A 17,570-nucleotide genomic window follows, 5' to 3' on the forward strand; every position below is an offset into this window, starting at 1 on the left:
TACCCCTCCCCGGCCAGCTCCCAAGCCACATGACTCATGCAAAGAACCTTTCATGCTCATGTATTTGAGAAGCTCAGCCCTTAAAGGGCTCCCGTAGATGCCGGCTTGGGTGGCTTTCCAGGTCAGTGAGGTAGGTAGGAACAGGAGTGAGGAATCTGGGCCCCTCTGGCTCCCTTACTGGGCAGGGGCAGGGCTGCTTTGGCCTTCGCTGGGCTTTGGAGAATGAAGGCATCTCTCCCTGTGAGGGCAGTGGGCCAATGCCTCACCTACACACTCGTCTTAGGGCTTGTCCCCTTGTGAGTCTGGAGGCTTGGCACTGTGAGCAGGCACACAGAGGGCCACGCTAGGCATGGCTACCTTGACCTCTAGACTCCATGCCCGTACATCCATCGAGGCACCAGTTCTATAAATGGCTCAAAGTATAACCACGGCTTCAAGAACGTATGAACCCTTGGCACAAGGAGGGGTTTGTATGGGCCTAGGCATCTCAGGGCATAATCTCCTGGTCAGTGGCAAGTCTGGGGCACCACCACATGCCTACTGCCTGTGCCCTCTTAGGAGCTGGTAGCTCTGGGCATGAGTGGGGCATGGCTGTGTTGAAACCCATGGGAACCTGTGAGGGCCTTCCATGGTGAGGCATGGGGCCTGTGTGACAATCTGTCTACTTCTGGTAGTGAGTATGTCATCTGCATGTTCTTCTTGGACAGTCTGTCTGGGACTGTGGTGAGTCGTGTGGTGGCCTCTCTGGGAGGGTCTGGGACTCAAAGGCATGTTCTCCTGTGAGCCAAGCTTTCCGTACTCGCTAACCACACACCGTGGCCGCAGAGCTCAAGAAGAGTAGGGTTCCCGGGCCAACTGGGTCTCCGTGTGCTTTCGATTGTTGAACTTGTATTTTGGCCAATCCCAGCTGCTCCTACTTTCTGGCTAGGAGTGTGCTCCTCCCAGGCCTGCTAAGGGTGGCATGTAGTCCCGGAAGTGTGCTTAACCTCTGAGCTCCTGGAGTGCGTCTGAAACAGACTACCAAATACCATGCTGCTGCTGCTGCAGCTGCTGCAGTGGAGGGCCAGCTGTTCTACGTGAGGCTGAGCGCTCAGCTCTCTAGTCCTCCTGAGCTCTGTCGTCCCTACATGCTATGTCTGTGCTTCTCCCCACCGCCCCCTTCATTGAAGCCAGCCGCAGAGATGCCCCAGGAGGCAATGCAGACGTTCCCAAAAACTCAATACCAGGGTTCTTATGTCGCCTCCCCAATAAAGTAAACAGCGTACATCCCAAGTTCATCCCATCGGGAAATCAACTGGAGGTATTTTTCTCCCCTCTATAAGACACGCCATCCTTCTTTCATGGCCACTGCCACCTCTTCTGGTCACTTTGTGCTCTTCTTCTGTCCAATACCCGCACCAATCACCCTCGGCTTATGTCTCAGCATCGTTGGCTGTTTAGCTTAGAAGAAAAGGGGTCCCTGTAGAAGGAGAGCTAATCTGCTCCCTGTTCCCCACCCCCCAACACTAGCAAGCACTGCCATAGAGTTTCCTCAGAAGACAATCTGGCAAGAGGTCCCAAAGAGAGACTTCAGCCCTTTTCCTCCCTCAGTCCCAGGCCAGCCCTCCCAGGATTTCAGGTACTTCAAGGGGACACCTTTTCCAACAGACCTCTTCCCCAGGACCAAAGGGTGAAAGCCTCCTGATTCGATCTCTTTTCCTGACTTTAATTTGAGGGTTGTTTTCCATGTCCCTAAGTCCCAGTAGCCAGGGCAGAGGCTGCACATGCCCATTCCCGCGTTATGGTTGAAAGTAAATTGTCGATACAAGTCTGCAGCCACTCCATCCCCAGGCTCGCTCAGTCAAGCAGCTATGTGAGCAGAAGAAAGCATGCCTGTCCCTCATGTGCTGCTTCCGACTGCTCAGGGGATTTGCCCCTCAGTGGTCAGAGCCACACCCTGACTCCAGAGTTGGAAGCTAAACGCCAGGGCCTGTTGATCCATCCTGTGGGCTGTTGACAGCTACCACCCTGCTTGTCCTTCCTCCCACATTGGCCCCTGCTATTTTGACACCCTGGCAAGTCTTAAAGCTACAGCTGGAGACACTGGGCCATCCAAGCATCCCGGGCTAGGCAGCCCTAGCAGCCCCCTTCCTCTTTTTTGGTCTCTCCTCTTTCTCATCCCCTGTGCACTCCTCATTCTGGATCCGTTTCTTGGGCTAGCCAGGACTTTCCCAAACAGAGGAGGCTCGCAAGAGTCACAGAAGTTCTAGAATCGTCCTTCACTTTGTCACTGAGCACCGATGGCAAACTATCACTGAGCCTTGGTGGGCTTTGCTAGAACTGGAAATTCGCTGGCAACTGGCCATGTCTCACTTTGCACTTCCGCTGTCTCTAGGAGAAGGCTGTGAGTGTGTGCAGGGCTGTGTGGGCCTTGCCACAGGGCCCATGCATGTACTGATTTCACCCCTTCATCCTGACCTCAGAGAGGCAGGGGTGTGGCAGATGATAGATTCACTGCTGAATTTCTGTGTGGTTTTGGACTGCTCAAGTGGACATCTCTGAGCCTCTTGGTATAATGAAAAGGTTAGATCAGATCAGTGTTTTACAACTGTTTTAGCAATTAGCAGCACCCCCCCCCAACTTTTGTTCAACAATCTTATAGTGTTCCAATGTGCTGGACTCAAGGAGCAGAGCTAAGGGCATGCCAGGGCATGCAGATGGGAAAGTGGACCTCTGTGACCATGGGGATGTGGGGATGCAGGGACCAGGATCTGGTGGCTATGACATGCCTAACTGTAAGACCAGCCTTGCCTAAAATCAGTCTTCCTGGTTAGGGCATGCTGGCAATTCAGTTTTAAATTGGACTTTTCACTTTGAAGTAATTGCCAGTTTGCTTGCAGTTGTAAGAAATGACAGACAGATGCTGGACGGTGGGGGCACACATCTCTAATCCCAGCATTCAGGAGGCAGAGGCATGTGAATCTCTGTGAGTTCCAGGCCAGCCAGGGCTACACAGAGAAACCCTGTCTTGAAAACAAAACAAAACAAGGAAATGACAGAGTAACTCTGTGTGTTGTTTCTCCACTTCCATTTCCAGGGGCAAAGTCTTACGACATCAGAGCACAATGTCACACTGATAATGATGACATCGCTTCAATCCAAACACATACTGTTTCACACCTACAACTATTTCAGATGGCTCCATACACACACACACACACACACACACACACACACACACACACACCCCTTTCTGTTGACCAGCAATGGAATCATATAGTATGTGACCATTTTAGGGTTGGCTTTTTCCATTAGCCAAATCCCTTTGGACTTTAGCCAAGTTGTTGAGTGAATCAGTCCAAATTCACACATACACACTTGAAAATCCAAAGTGCCCCAACCCAAAATGGTTCTGAGCACCATAATAACACCGAAGGTAGAAAATGTCACCTTCCACCTCATGTCAAAACACAAATACTGGCTCAGGTGTGGTAGTGATTTTCATCCCAGCACTCGGGAGGCAGAGGCAGGCAGATCTCTGTGAGTTCGAGGCCAGCCTGGCCTACAGAGTGAATTTCAGGACAGCTTCATAGTGAGACTTCTCCAAAGAAAAACAGAAACAGAGGCTGGATGGAGCAGTGGTAGAGGGCTTGCCTACACGCATGAGGTGCTGGGTTTAGTCACCAGGGCTGCCGTGATGGTGAGAACAAAAGACAGGTCCCATAAAAAAATTACCTTTGGCCGGGTCTGGTGGTACACGCCTATAATCCCAGCACTCAGGGAGGCAGAGGCAGGTGGATCAATGTAAGTTTGAGGCCAGCTTGGTCTACAAAGTAAGTCCAGGATAGCCAAGACTACACAGAGAAACCCTGTCTTGAAAAACAAAACAAAAAACCACCACCACCACCACCAACAACAACAACAAATTACGTTTGAGTTCTGTATATAAAGTGTACATGTGATCATAAATGAATTCTATACTGGGCCTCCAAGACATTTCATTATATATGTGCAAATATTCCTTCTGAAATACACCAAATACACCTTCTGAAATCCAAAATAGTTCTAGCCTGTGAGTTTTGGGTTGAGGTTACTCAGCCCGTAGTTCATTCGAGTTGTATCCCATGACAAGGATATAGAAACTAGATTTTGTTTTTTTTGTTTTGATTTAGTTAGTTAATTAGTCACAGGGATACTGCTGGAAAACAGCACCAGCACTACTGGTTTTTAACTGTGTCTCTGTTCAGGTTGAGCGCACTGTGTTTGTGGTTACGTGTGGTCTCTGACACCAATTTGTCTCTCTGCCATGAAGGAGTTAGAGGCCCTTGTGACAGGAGCGTGAGGATCCCAGCATCATTGGCTGGCCTTACTCTGCTCCCGTTCTCTTTCCTTTCTACATTCTGGCCACCAGGTGCCTGCAGTATGTCCTCACCTGGGCAACTGTGGGTGGAGCCTCCCCCAGGCTCCACTGGCAGGGAGTAGCAAGTCCTGCCCCTTGGTTTCTGTGGCAGTGAGTATGTGTGTGTGTGTGTGTGTGTGTGTGTGTGTGTGTGTGTGTGTGTTTGTGAACTGGGGTAGGCCTGGGCTATGCTCAGGGTAGCACGTGAAGGCTTCTCTCTGGAGATGCTGAAGGTGAGGAAGGCCAGGCAGGACAGGGAGGTGACAGGTCTACCCAGCGGCTCTGATCATAGAAGTTAAGTGGTCCTCCTTTCTTAGTGCCCAGCTAGAGGACAGAGACTATTCTGGGCCTGCCTGCCTGTTTGGTTCAGTTCTAAGAGCCCATAGCCAAAGCAGCTCTGCCCAGCCCCAGCCCCACAGGCCAGGGAGCCTGCCTCCCTTCGCCCACTCTGCTCATGGGCCATCTAACTAGGCCCCTACTCTGGACCTCTTGCCATAGTAGGGCAGGGACTTCAGACCCTCTGCTTTGTCCCAGAACTAACTCTTGCCCCATCTGACCCAAGCCTGCCCTCTAGAGAGTAAGTACCCCAAGGATGGCAACGCTTCCTCAAAACAGCTCCCCACCAGTCCCTCTGTCTCAGCTTCAGGCAGGGAAATAGTGGACATGTTCCCTAATCCCTCTCTTTCTCCCCCCCCCCCCCTTTCTGTCTCTCTGTCTCTGTTCCTGTCTCTCTCTGTCTCTGTCTCTGTGCCACAGGGAAAGGTTTGAAACGGAACGTAACAGCCCACGTTTTGCCAAATTGCGCAACTGGCACCATGGCCTTTCAGCCCAAATCCTTAATGTTAAAAGCTAAAAGGCTGCTTGGATCCCCTTGACCCCTGGCAGGCTGGACAACCCCTCTCCCCCGCCCCTGTCCCACACAGATCTGGCATGTGAGCCCCATGGTGATGCTTGGTAACCAACAACTGTGCTGGGGGCACCTCTGGTAGCGACTGTAGCACTTCTGCTCTCTGCCCTCCCCAGAGCTGACAGCTGGGGCCCAGGACCATGCACTCAGTACCTCTTACCTCTCCAACCCCTAACCCAGTGTGAGCTTCCAAACTCCCCCACAGGCAGAGCCTTCTGTGCAAACCCTTAGCTGTAGTCCAGAGAGGACGTGACAGGGTTTGCTGGCCTAACACTCCCCGGCAATGAAAATGTAGTGGCCACTGCTCGTTTGCCCACCCCTCCCGCCTCAGCGTCTGGATTTATACTCACCTGGAACACATCGCCCATAGATCAGGGTCCTGGGTGGGCACCCTCTTCTCTGTAGCTGTGTGCTGGCTTCATAGTTTCTTCTCATGTACATATAAGCATGCTTGTTTTGAAATAAAGAGGATTTGAAATGAACAAACCAAGCCCCAATCATGCTGTGCCTGTATGCGTGCCCTGCACCCCACCTTGGGAGGGCCTTCAGGGACAGTGTCTAGGACAGAGAGGCCAGGAGAGTGCCCAGCATGTGGGCCCCAGTGTACATCTGCTCACTGCTGCTCTCCATGCTGCAAGCTAAGGGTCCTAGGGTGAGGGATCCACACTGGGGGTTCTATGGGCAGTCTTCACCTCTCACAGGGCAATGCAAACAGGGGCTACCTCAGTTCTGTGGCTTCTCCTTCCACACTCAGTTATGATTTGACAGGTGGTGCCATCTTCCCTCAGCCTCAGGAAATACTTAGAAAGCCTTTCACCCAGGCCATCCTTGTTCCTGTTCAGCATTGTCTGGGTGGTCTGAGAGGTACTTCAATGGGCACACGTAGATGATGGGACAGTTTACAGGGAAGCCAGGAGATGGAGGTGGGGGCTCTTGAAAGGGAGATGGAAGGCAGACCTAGCAGAGTCTTGATGACAGGAGTGTAGGGAAAGGTTTCCAGCTGGGTTTTGCTCTTGGCCCCACCTGTGGCCTTGTGCTATTCCGGAGCATTTAGCCAAGCCACTCGGAGCAGCCTTGGCTGAAAAGCTCTCTCCTCCACCAGCAGGCTTGCGGTTTCAAAGGTAGCCCTCCAGCCACCTGCCCAGCAAGCAGCCTGGTCCCTCGCTGCATGGAACCACACAGGCTAGAAACCTAAGAACAATGGCAGTTGGGAAATGAAGGCGGTCCAGAGGACCAGCCCTCAGGACACCCTGCCTCCTCTGAGGCTGGATGGCTGCAACCCTGGTCCCACTTCTACTGTCTGAACACACTCCTTCTCTCTGGAGAGCTCAGCTGGAATGGCCAGCCAGGGAAGCTGCTCACTTCTACCCACCCCTGAGATGCTCTCTCCAGCCTGTTCCTCCTTCGCCTCCTACCTCTTCCTTCTTCTAACAACAGCCTTATGCCAGGGATAGGGCAGGTCCAAACTGCCATCATCCTGGCTGGGGGATGCACCTGGGGAGGGCAAAGAGCCATCTACCTTCATCTAGGCAAGCTGGAACCCATCCATATTTGGACTGATGACTTGCAAGGCCCAAGGGTAGGGTGTAGGGTAAGAGGTGGCCAGACACAGAGAGGTAGTAATGGTCCTAGGCAGGGGGTGTCTGTCCTATGAGTGGGAAAGGACCTGAGGTGCTCAATCCAAGTTGATGGACTCTCAGCCCCTGGCCACCAGTTCCAAGCCTGTTAGTGCTCCCTTGGAGCCCACTGACTACAGCGCTGAGATGTTCTTACCTGCTTTCTAGCATCCTGGTGCCCTTCAGCTCCTCCAGGCCACTGTGAGCAGCACCTTGTATGGCTCCAGGCCAAGACCCCACATAAAGCCTTCAGAGTAAATAGGAGGGTTCTCCTCACTTAACATTCTATGTCTGTGAGCGAGGCTCCTGTCTATGGTGAATGCTAACATTAGACTCGAAAAGGGACAATGCGACTGTAACCGCAATGCAAGGTTGGTATCGTAGACTCCAAAGTCAGGAGTCTGGAGGATGAGATAAGGCTTCCCAGAAGTAGAGGTTAGTGTTCTTGATCTTGAGGGGTGGTGTGTGTAAGGAGAGGGAGGCTGGGCAGGCTGTCTAATCTGAGGGCACAGAGATGCTGAGAAGAAGAAAGGGATCTCAGAGGCCAGTATGACCACTTTGGCCAGGATGAATGGAACGCAGAGGAGGTCACGAAGAGCAGTGACCCAGAGAGAGAGTTCCAAGCTATGGGATTTTTAAATATATTTTAAGGGCAAAGAGGAATGGGCACAGGTTGCTGGGTATTTTTTTTCCCACTGCAACTGACAGGTGACACAAAGACCAGAGTGTTATGGGGGCCCTGGCCTTGTTACAAAGTGATGGAGCTGAGCTCCCTGAGCCATAGTCACCAAGAGGAAAGGCAGAACATCAACCAAGTGGATGGCAGCATAAACAATGTCATGACCAACATGACATCAGCCCATCAGCAGAAAGTGTCGCACTTCCCTCTCTTAGGTAACACAAGCAGCACTGACATCTCAGTCATGGCAAGTTCTCTCTCACAGCATCAGGACCAGTCACGGTGCTACAGTGATAACCTGAGTCCAGTTACCACAAATCCCAAGACTTGACACCTCCACTGATATCAAGCCCCTCTGTTCCAGACATGTCTCAGTCATCAACCACCACGCCCACAAAACTCCATTCTTGCCGTACAGAGTGAGGGCACAGGTCCACCATGGTACCTCCCAGAGAAAAGAAAACATGAGCCATAAGAGAGGCTACAGCTAGGTGTTGCTATCTGGCCACACTCTCCCTTAGGCAGCCACGAGCATCTGAGTCTGGTTTGCTTGGGTTTTATTTTTAACTAGGGCGCTTAAACTGAATTATGGGTTTGAATGTAAAGTGTGTGCTTAGCATGTATGTAGAGCCCTGGGTTCTATCCCCAACACCAAAAAAAAAAATTTTTTTTAATGAAGAAAAAAGTTTAAAAAGGAATCTGAATCTATGACAAAGGCCAGACACAGCTGTGAAATTGTAGGCCAGGCTCAGGTGATCTCACGGCACTCTCTCTAGGACTAGGGCCAAGGCTGTGTAAGTTCTCTGCAATGCTTCCTTACTGGTGCCTGCTTTTTGGAGTTTCTGGAGACCCATGGACCTTCATGCAGAAACTGACCTGGAACAAGAACCCAAGATCCTTCAGGACATACTTTGGTGTCTCTTTTCTCTCTAGCCCCTGGTGGCTGTCTGTTGTCTGCAGGGAGTGATCCTAGATCTAATGCACTCAGGAAGAACTCAGAGGAGCAGGCTAGCATGTGTGCCCAGGCGTCCCCGATAGTGACACTTGTCACAGCCCTGTGGTCAACTGTGCATTTTTCAGGGACCTACATCCAGCTCCAAATTCATTGCCTGAAACCCAGGGGTCATTTGGAACTATCACTAGGGAAGGCTGCGGTAGACTGGTCTGGTAGCACATTGGGACAAAGGGGACAGACAAAGCCAACGTCATCTTTGCTTGGACAGTCCCATCACTCTTACTCTTTTCAGGGTCTTCAGTTTCTAATGGTCCACAGGAAACGTGGGATGGCACCAGGGAGGGGCACCATGTCCCATCATCCTGAGCCTTCCCATACTTGGCCTCCTCATGAGGAGGCCTCTTAACAGCTAGTTTAGCAGGGCTCAAGGTCTACAGGTTCTTTGGGGGTAGCCACATAATCAGCATGACTTTCAGAAAGCAAGGTGTTTCCTGGAGGATGGACAAGTGGCTTCATAGACTTGTCAAGGATAGCACTGCTGTAGGCCTGCAAGCTAGGCTGTCCAGTGCTTTATCTCTGACAACTAAGCCATGAAAGGCCTGGGACAGGGTGTGGCTAACTCCTTTGCCCATGCGAATGTTCTCTTCCTTATGGGATAGCCAACACAGGACTCTGCTACTTCTCCCTCGTCCTTTCGTCTAGCTTTGTTACCCCTTTCCATTCTTACTGGATGCAGATCGATCAGGAGATGCTTTGGTAAGCAGCTTGTGGCTTCCTTGCATTCCTATCTGGGGCAGGCAGAGGTATCTAAAACTTGCTACTCCGTGTGTGGTCCACAGACCGGCAGCGTCAGCATTACCAGGAATTTGCTAGAAATTAGACTCAGTCTCACTCTAAACTTAACTAGAATGTGCTTATGATCATTTCTGTTTGGTTTGTTTTGAGACGGGGTGTAGTGGTATAGCCCAGATTGTCCTGGAACTCGCTGTATATATATATAAAACCCAGACTAGCCTCAAACTCACAAAGCCTCCCAAATGCTGGGATTACTGGTGTGTACCACCAGTATACCTAGCTATGTGATGCTTCACCAGAGAGGCAAAGTCTCCTAATCTCAGGCTCCTGGTCTCCAGATGAGAACTGTAAGACTAGTCATCCTGAGAGGTTGAAAGGATGACAGGCAAATATGGGCTACCACCAGCACTGTGGAACACTTGGAAGAGGGAAATGCTGAGATGCGCCTTATGTCCAGCAAGAATCTGCCTTTGGCCAAAGAGAGATTCTACTTAGCTGACCAGAAGAAGAGATCTCTTTCTTCCTCTGTGAGGTACTGATTAGGGCTTCAAATCAGAATGGCCCTCAGTCATTTTGTCCTGATGGGTAACTTCCAGCCCCTTGAGTAGATGAATTTAGTTTCCATTCCCTCACTTATTAAATAGGGTTGATTATGTCCCATCAGAGGGTTGTCACGAGACATTAAAGGCACAGTGGTGGAAACACGGGTGTGAAGTCAGGAAACAAATCACATGGTCATGGTGCTGGGGGAGCTATGACAACACGTAGGAGTTTCATTTGTTCTGTCATTATTGTTGCAAATATAAATGCCAGTCAAAGATGTAGGGATAATTTGGGTATGGTGGTACCTTCCTGTGGACCCAGTTAACAGGGAGGCTGAAGTATGAGACTGAGTGTTGTTACAGGCCAACACTTTTAGGAAGGGAAGGAAGGAAGGAAGGAAGGAAGGAAGGAAGGAAGGAAGGAAAAAAGGAAGGAAGGGGAACAGGAAGAGAAGGGGAAGGAAGGAAAGCAAAGGAAAGGGACGGATGTGTATTTCTCTGCTTTCTCATAGTTTATGTGAGAGAGTGGGGGTTCGGTGAGTGCTTGTTGGGAAAGGGGTGCACATGTGCATTTCTGTGCATCTATCTGGAAGCCGTAGGTCAATGCCAGATGCCTTCCCCATTGCTCTCTACTTTGCTTTTTGAGACAGGGTGTCCCACTGATCCTAAGGACTGGCTGACTAGTAAACCCCAGAGAGTGTCTTGCCTTTTTATTCCCCGTGCGAAAACAACTACAGGTTGCTGTGCCTGACTTTTTATGTTTCTTATGTGGATGCTAGGGATCTGAATTCAAGACCTCGTGCTTAAGCAGCAAACACTTTGCTGACTGAGGCATCTCGCCGGCCCCACGATTGAACTTTTATTCCCAGTCCCAGTCATAGAGAGCAGAACTAATCCCATTAATCCAAACTCTGGCTGCTCTGTCTTCTTAGAGAAGATCTGGGGACAGTCTCGGCTTACAGAATACCCAGGCATTCAAGTGGAGGCATGTGGACATCTGGTCTACCTGTATTGGCGTGTGCTGGTGCTGAGTATGTCCATCCTACCCGATCACACTGCTCCACACTGGCCCAGCAGCTGCCTCTCTGCTTCGGGTAGAAAGACCCTTCAGGTCTGCAGGTGCTTAGAACCATGTTCATGTCGCTCTTGAATGGGTAGCACACCTGGGCTACCTGGGGACATGAGGACCTTTAAGCTCAGTAGGGTCCCCTCCGCATAAGTCCTGCCACTCCCCAGAGTATGCCATGAAAAGGGGCACAGATTTCTCACTCCCTGAACCATCCTCGACCACAATACCCCCTTGTTGATCCAGGTAGCCTTGGTCTGCTTTCCATGGTAGCTTCTGTCCGTCTTCAGTGAGATGTACTGTCAGTGCTCTGGACTAACCCCATGTTCTCATGGCTCTACAGCCTAGGACTTTCACACTCCATTTTGGATTTTGCATGTTTGTTTGTCTGTTTTGTTTTTTTTGTTTTTTGTTTTGGCTAGAGCATCCCAGAGGTAATGTATGCCCTGACTGAATGTACAAGGGGAGAGCACAAGGCAAACAAGACAGGAGAGGACCTGCCTGGTTGATAACTAAATGTGCATTTCCACTGCATTGCAGTTTGCTGAGAAATAAAAGCCAGGAAGTACAGAAAATCTGAGGGGTAAACATCCGTGTAAGATTATGTTGCCAGGTTTCTGTCTTAGGTCCGATCACACACTCCTGGGAGCCGAGAGGAGCTCTTTCCCAGCACCTGGAGGATGTGCCCCTCCCTGCCTACACACACACATACACACACACACACACACACACACACACACACACACACACACACACCTGGATCTTGCTCTGTATGCAGAACAATGGCGCTTCCCACCCACCTCCTCCCACCCCACACCACGTAGAGGGCCTCACCAGACCTGGGGCCCACATGACCTGTTGTCTTTTTGATCCCACCTCATCAGCACCCCTATTGAGCATGCTCCAGTGTGCACCAGCCAGGCCACTTCCCCGCTGCTGCCTGCTTCTGCCCAGCCGCCTGCTGCTGCCTCTCCCATTGCGGCCTCGCCAACCCTGGCCACAACTGCTGCTGCCCATGTTGCCACTGCCTCTGCTGCAGGCCCTGCCTCAAGCCCTGTGGAGAATCCGAGGTAACTGGCCCACAGATGCCAGACCTAACATTGGGAAAAGGGAGCAAGAAAGGACCCACCCCGAGTCTATTTGTGGACAGCTAGATCCAAATAGTTAGGGCCCTGCGGTTTTCCAAGGAAACCAAGGTTGGTACTGCTTGGTGCAGAGTTGTGAAGGGGAAGTTGGGATGCATTTTGTAGGGTGCACCAACCATGATTAATGAGAGAGTTTTGTTGTTGTTCTGCCTCCCACCCCCACCCAGGGTAACACCTCTAGTTATAGATAAAAGCCACACACACATGTTTATATAAGAGTGAACATGAGTAACACATCATACATACTTATCACACATACACACATCACAAAGGAACAATGTACATAGTCTTTACTCTTATAAGGAATGGGAAATAAATACATTATTCAGGTAAGGAAGATCATGGTGATTGTCATGGGCTGGAGGAAATCAAGGAAGGCTTCTTGGAAGTGGGAACATTGAGCTAGTCAGATAGCTTAGCTACTTACTAGGCCACCAGCCCACCAGCCCATCCCTCTCTCTCTCTCTCTCTCTCTCTCTCTCTCTCTCTTTCTCTCTCTCTCTCTCTCTCTCTCTCTCTCTCTCTCTCGCTCTCTCTCTCTCTCTTTCTCTCTCTCTCTCTCTCTCGCTCTCTCTCTCTCGCTCTCTCTCTCTCTTTCTCTCTCTCTCTCTCTCTCGCTCTCTCTCTCTCTCTTTCTCTCTCTCTCTCTCTCTCGCTCTCTCTCTCGCTCTCTCTCCCCCTCTGTCCCTCCCTCCATCCCTTGGGTTTCTCTGTGTAGCCCTGGCTGTCCTGGAACTCACTTTGTAGACTAGGCTGGCTTCAAACTCACAGAGGTCTGAGTGCCTCTGCCTCTATGGGGTCTAAAGGTGAGTGCCACCACTACCGAGCCCCTTCTTGTCTTGATGTGGAAACATTCTATCTTCAGAGGTCCCTAGTGTAATGGGACTGAACTCTGTCCCTCAGTGCAGAGCTTTACTGTCTGAAACCTTCAGAAGGTGACTGGCCCTCTGAGTCTCTGCTTCTCTGTCTAAAGATGAACATGTATGTATGTTGAGGTCATCATTGGAAAACCTTGCACACAAAACAGCTAGCACACACAAAACAGTTAAACCAAGTACTTTGACTTCCTGTGTCTCAGCCTGTCTTCCTGGGTGCCCACCAAAACAGAGGCCAAAGGAAGGGGGCATGCAGGGGGGACAAAGGGGGTGGGGGCTGGGTGGGTCACTCCAGAGTGGCCAGCTGGTCTTTCCAGGCTTCTAGGAACATCCAGTTGTTGTTTCCAGCCAGAGCCCAGATTTTCCAGCCCTGAGGGAAAGCATGCCTCTCTTTGGGTCAGGGTGTATAGGGTCATGGTGCGGCCTGAGGCAGCTTCCCAGCATGCCATGCGGTGCCAAGCCCAACCTTTCTCCAGCCCAACTCCTGGTCCTGGCTTCCAGAGTGGTTCTGTCTCATTTTCATAGGAAAGGCTTAGGCACACTGCCCCGCCCCTCGCCTCTTCCTGTGCCAGAGCCTCTTGCCATTAGGGTCTTGCTTCCTTCACAGAGCTGGAACTCTGGTGAAAGGTGAGAAATGTTCCTGCTGTGGAGAAGGGGGGACGCCTTCCAATTTGTGAAGGGAAAAGAGAATGTTGGGTGCTGAAGCCTACGAACAGGCCAGCCATAACCCTGCCTCTCACTGGATGGCAAACTCAAGCTCCAAGCTCTAGGCCTCCATGTCCGGCCTGCCCACTCACTGTTGATGGCCTCAGGACACCCTCATGAGGGTGAATTATTCCTTTCCGTTACCTTGTCAAGAGAGCTGAGGATGGTTCTGCAGGACACTGGGCTGCAGTAGAGGGGGTCAGAAGGTGCCCTCTGAACACAGACACCTCCCTTCCCTATACACAGCCTCAAAAGCAGCTGGAGCTGGAGTTGCTCATTGAATGTGCACCTTGACCCTTCACCGGATGTCTTCAGCTCTGCTTCCTGTCTCCATGCCAACCCGGTTGCTGGCAAAGCATCCCCCAGTGGTGGGCAAGTCTGGCCCTGACCCACTGACCTGTGCCTCATCCAGCCACAATGGAAGCTGGGCATCACTGTGTACCGTGTCTTCCACCCCACCAATGTGCTTACTCCTCTGACCTTAGCACAGGGATCTGGCCACAAAGGGCAGGGGATACCTTAACTGCTAATGTGGCATGAAGGTGAGGATGCGAGCCCCCAGGTCAGATGCTGCCTCTGAAGGATAGTTAACCTTTGCCTTGACTGGGACAGTATTCAGGCTCCCCTGGGTCCACTCAGGTTACCGGTGACAGGCTGCTATCTCAGGGCCATCCCTTCCAGAGACCCAGACAAGAAGGCAAGCCTTTATCCTACAACTTGGCCTAGAAGCTCCAGTGAGCCTACAAGGGAAAGGTAGGGAAAAAAAAAGCATGGGATGCCAAGCCAGGTGTAGTGGTGCACACCTTTAATGCCAGCACTCGGGAGGCAGAGGCAGGCGGAGTGCTGTGAGTTCAAGACCAGCCTGGTCTGCAAAAGCAAGTCCAGGACAGCCAAGGCTACATAAAGAAAACCTGCTCAAAAAGCAAAACAACAAAACAAAACAAACAACAACAAAACAACAGCAACAACAAAAACAGGATGCCAAAGGCTGGGGTATATTTCTATGGGTTCACTTCTCTAGCACCCCATCAACTACCTATGTACTGGGTGTGGTCAAGAGTCCCCCTTAGGATATATAACATGTAGAAAGAAAAAGATATCCATTAGTTTGAGATGAAGAAAAAGGGTTAACAAACAAGAGAGATTGGGAAACACTGCAGCAGTCAAGACCAAATAAGATGCTAGACCCTGGAAATTCCTGGAGCCCTCATCTCCCCCCCCCCCCCCAAGAGAGAGGTCGAGTTCAGCATTTCCTGAAGGCAAAGAACTGGGACACTTTTGTGCATCCCTTTGCTACCGCTGTCCCTGAGCCACAAGTGGGAAGATGCTGCTTGCTCTAGGATCTTGACAGCTGAGCAACTAGGGGGGAAGCAATGGGAATTGTCTAAGGAGACTGGGTTTGCCAGGAGCTGCTGGGGCCTCCTGGCTTCTTCCCCATGAACATCAGAACATTATTTTTGCTCAAAAAGCATGACAGTACTTGCTTCCTCCAGCAGCAACATAAGAGAATAAGATGAAGAGACCAGGTGGCCAGAGGGATCCCAGAAAACTTTGGAGTAGCTGTGACCATGTCTGTCTCCTTTTTCTCTCCTCCCTGGGCCTTGGCGCCTAGCCCTACTGCTATACCTCCTTCTGTGGATTAAGGGCTGTCCATGCATTCTTTTATCTGGCTGCTACCTTCCCTCCCTCTTCCCCAAAATGGCAGCTCTAGCCACAGGGAGTAGCCTCTTCCCCCCTAAGACCCTTCTGCTTCCTCATAGACTCTGGAACCAATCCAATGGGCATTTCTGTCCTAGGCCTGACTAGAGATCAGGCAGCAAACCAGCAATGGCTTTAGATACCAGAGGCCAGTGGGACTGTTCCTATTGTAACTCTTCTGCTTTGGTTCCAGGCCACCGTCCTCTGCCTACAGCCCTGCAGCAGCCACCTCGCCACCACCCTCTGCCCATACCAGCTACAGTGAAGGTCCAGCTGCCCCGGCACCCAAGCCTCGGGCTGTAACCACTGCCAGCATCCGGCCTTCTGTCTACCAGCCAGGTGAGAGCCAGGGGGGCGGGGCAAGGGCTCAAGGGCCATCAGCTTCAGCCCAAGAACCCAGAAGTGAGGAAGGCTTAACTCTCCTTCCCCTCGTTTGTGGAGCCGAATCCAATGGAGCCTGTGTTTGACCCTTGAAGACAGGTTGGCTGTACCAGGCAGGGATGGAGCCATGTAGCTTTTAGGAAAGGGGTAGTCACAGCTGGATGTCTCCAGAACAAGTTAGGAGAAAGGAGGGCTGGGTGTGAGGGCAGGGGGTTAGCAGTAAAAAGCTGTTTCTCTAAGAATCTGTGTTGGCCTTAAACTGGAGGACAAGAAATTATAACAAAAATGCCCCAGGCTTTAGGCCAGCTTACTGTGTGTCATTTTTGTCCTTTTGAGCAAGCTGCTTAACCAGTCTAGTGTGTGGCTTCCTCAGGTGGCAGAGGATAGCCAGGACACATATGACATAGCAATATAGAGTCCGCTCTGAGTGGACCCAAGGTAGAACTCACTGGTTGTAGCTCTGGTTTCCTAATTTTCTAGGCAAAGCTGGAGTTCTTCCTCAGAGCCCAAGGTAGTTCTCAGGCTAGTGAACGGCCCACTTTCCCATCAGCCGTTGCTCCAGGAACCCAAGGGCTCTCTAGCAGTTATTTTCCCAGGTTAGAGAAAGGTCTCAGGTATCTCTGACTGTGCAATAGGATGGCCCTTGACATCCAAGCCCCAAGGCTAGTAGATGTCTCTCTTTGTTGGGTTCTGACCCTGAACTTTAGGAGGGCAGAGCTGTGGCAAATTTTCTCCTTTATAGGCGCCTGACTTGAACTTGCCATGAGGTGACTTTCAACAAAGATGTTGAAAGAGCTAGAGGTATTAACTTGGTGGTAGAGTGTGTGCCCAGCATGTGTGAAGGCCCTGGGTTCCATCCCTAGCATCACACATGTACTCACACATGACTGTATACACACACACACACACACACACCAGGCAGGCGAGCGAGTGGGCAACACATCACAGAGTAACAGGGAGAGACGGTGAGCTTGCATTCTGTACTCTGGCAGCTGTGCACACACAGGGACTGAGCCTTAAGTATTCTTACGATGATACCTTGGTGTTGATTCCATAGGTTGATAAAATAGGACTTTAGGTGGGCATATACTTTCCACTTAAACACTATTCCTTCTGCATGGTTATTGCCATCTTGAATTTATAGAAAGCAATGATAATTTTGCACTTATTGTTATAATGCAACTATTTTTCTCCCCTCAAAGTTACTACACGCTATATAGTACTTTGCCCACATATAATTTGTTTTGCTTTTGAGACAGGCTCTCTATGTAGTCCTGGCTGTCCTAGACCTCAATATGTAGATCAGGCTGCCTTCTTCACACTAAAAGAGATTCTCCTACCTCTGCCTCCCCAATGATGGGATTAAAGGCCTGTGTCACTGTGCTCAGCTTTACACATAAAAATGTTAATAGACTTCTTGTGTGTTTGTTTGTTGGCAGGCTGGTTCACCATAGCCCAGGCTGATTGTTCTTCCTGCCTGGACCTCCCAAGTCCTGGGACTATATACATGTGCCACCACACCCAGTTTTTTAATAGACTTTTTAAAGAGTAGTTTTCAGTTCACAGCAAAATTGAATGAAAAGTGTTATTTCCCAAATATCCCATGATCTCACCCCATGCACACATCCCTCTACTTTTCCAACATACACACCACTCATGGTAAAGTGATGAGGGGTATAAGTTACAGACTTGTTTAGGCGGGAAAGGGTTATTTTATGGGAAAGGGACTTGTGTCTATAAGTGTGAACTGGCCAAGCAGCTAGCTAGCACACACAAAGTATAGCCTCCAAAGTATATCCTGTTACCGCACGAGTGAGAGCCTAGGAAG

At 50.7% G+C, this 17,570-nt stretch overlaps 1 protein-coding gene across 4 annotated transcripts in view; it reads left to right on the top strand.

The window, feature by feature from the left end:
* Positions 1-17,570, top strand: part of LDB3 (LIM domain binding 3) — a 61,543-nt gene that overhangs the window by 22,617 nt on the left and 21,356 nt on the right. For 3 of the 4 annotated variants that reach the window (XM_084796825.1, XM_084796826.1, XM_084796827.1), the window contains one exon: positions 5,135-5,777. In XM_084796825.1, coding sequence (XP_084652951.1) covers positions 5,135-5,231 — 97 coding nt within the window. In that variant the 3' untranslated portion in view covers positions 5,232-5,777. Of the gene's footprint in view, positions 1-5,134; positions 5,778-11,822; positions 12,009-15,554; positions 15,701-17,570 lie in introns of those variants that run through there. The other variant, XM_084796824.1, reaches the window with a different exon arrangement.

Source organism: Acomys minous, assembly GCF_964271855.1.
Source record: "Acomys minous genome assembly, chromosome: 9".
Lineage (NCBI taxonomy): Eukaryota > Metazoa > Chordata > Mammalia > Rodentia > Muridae > Acomys > Acomys minous.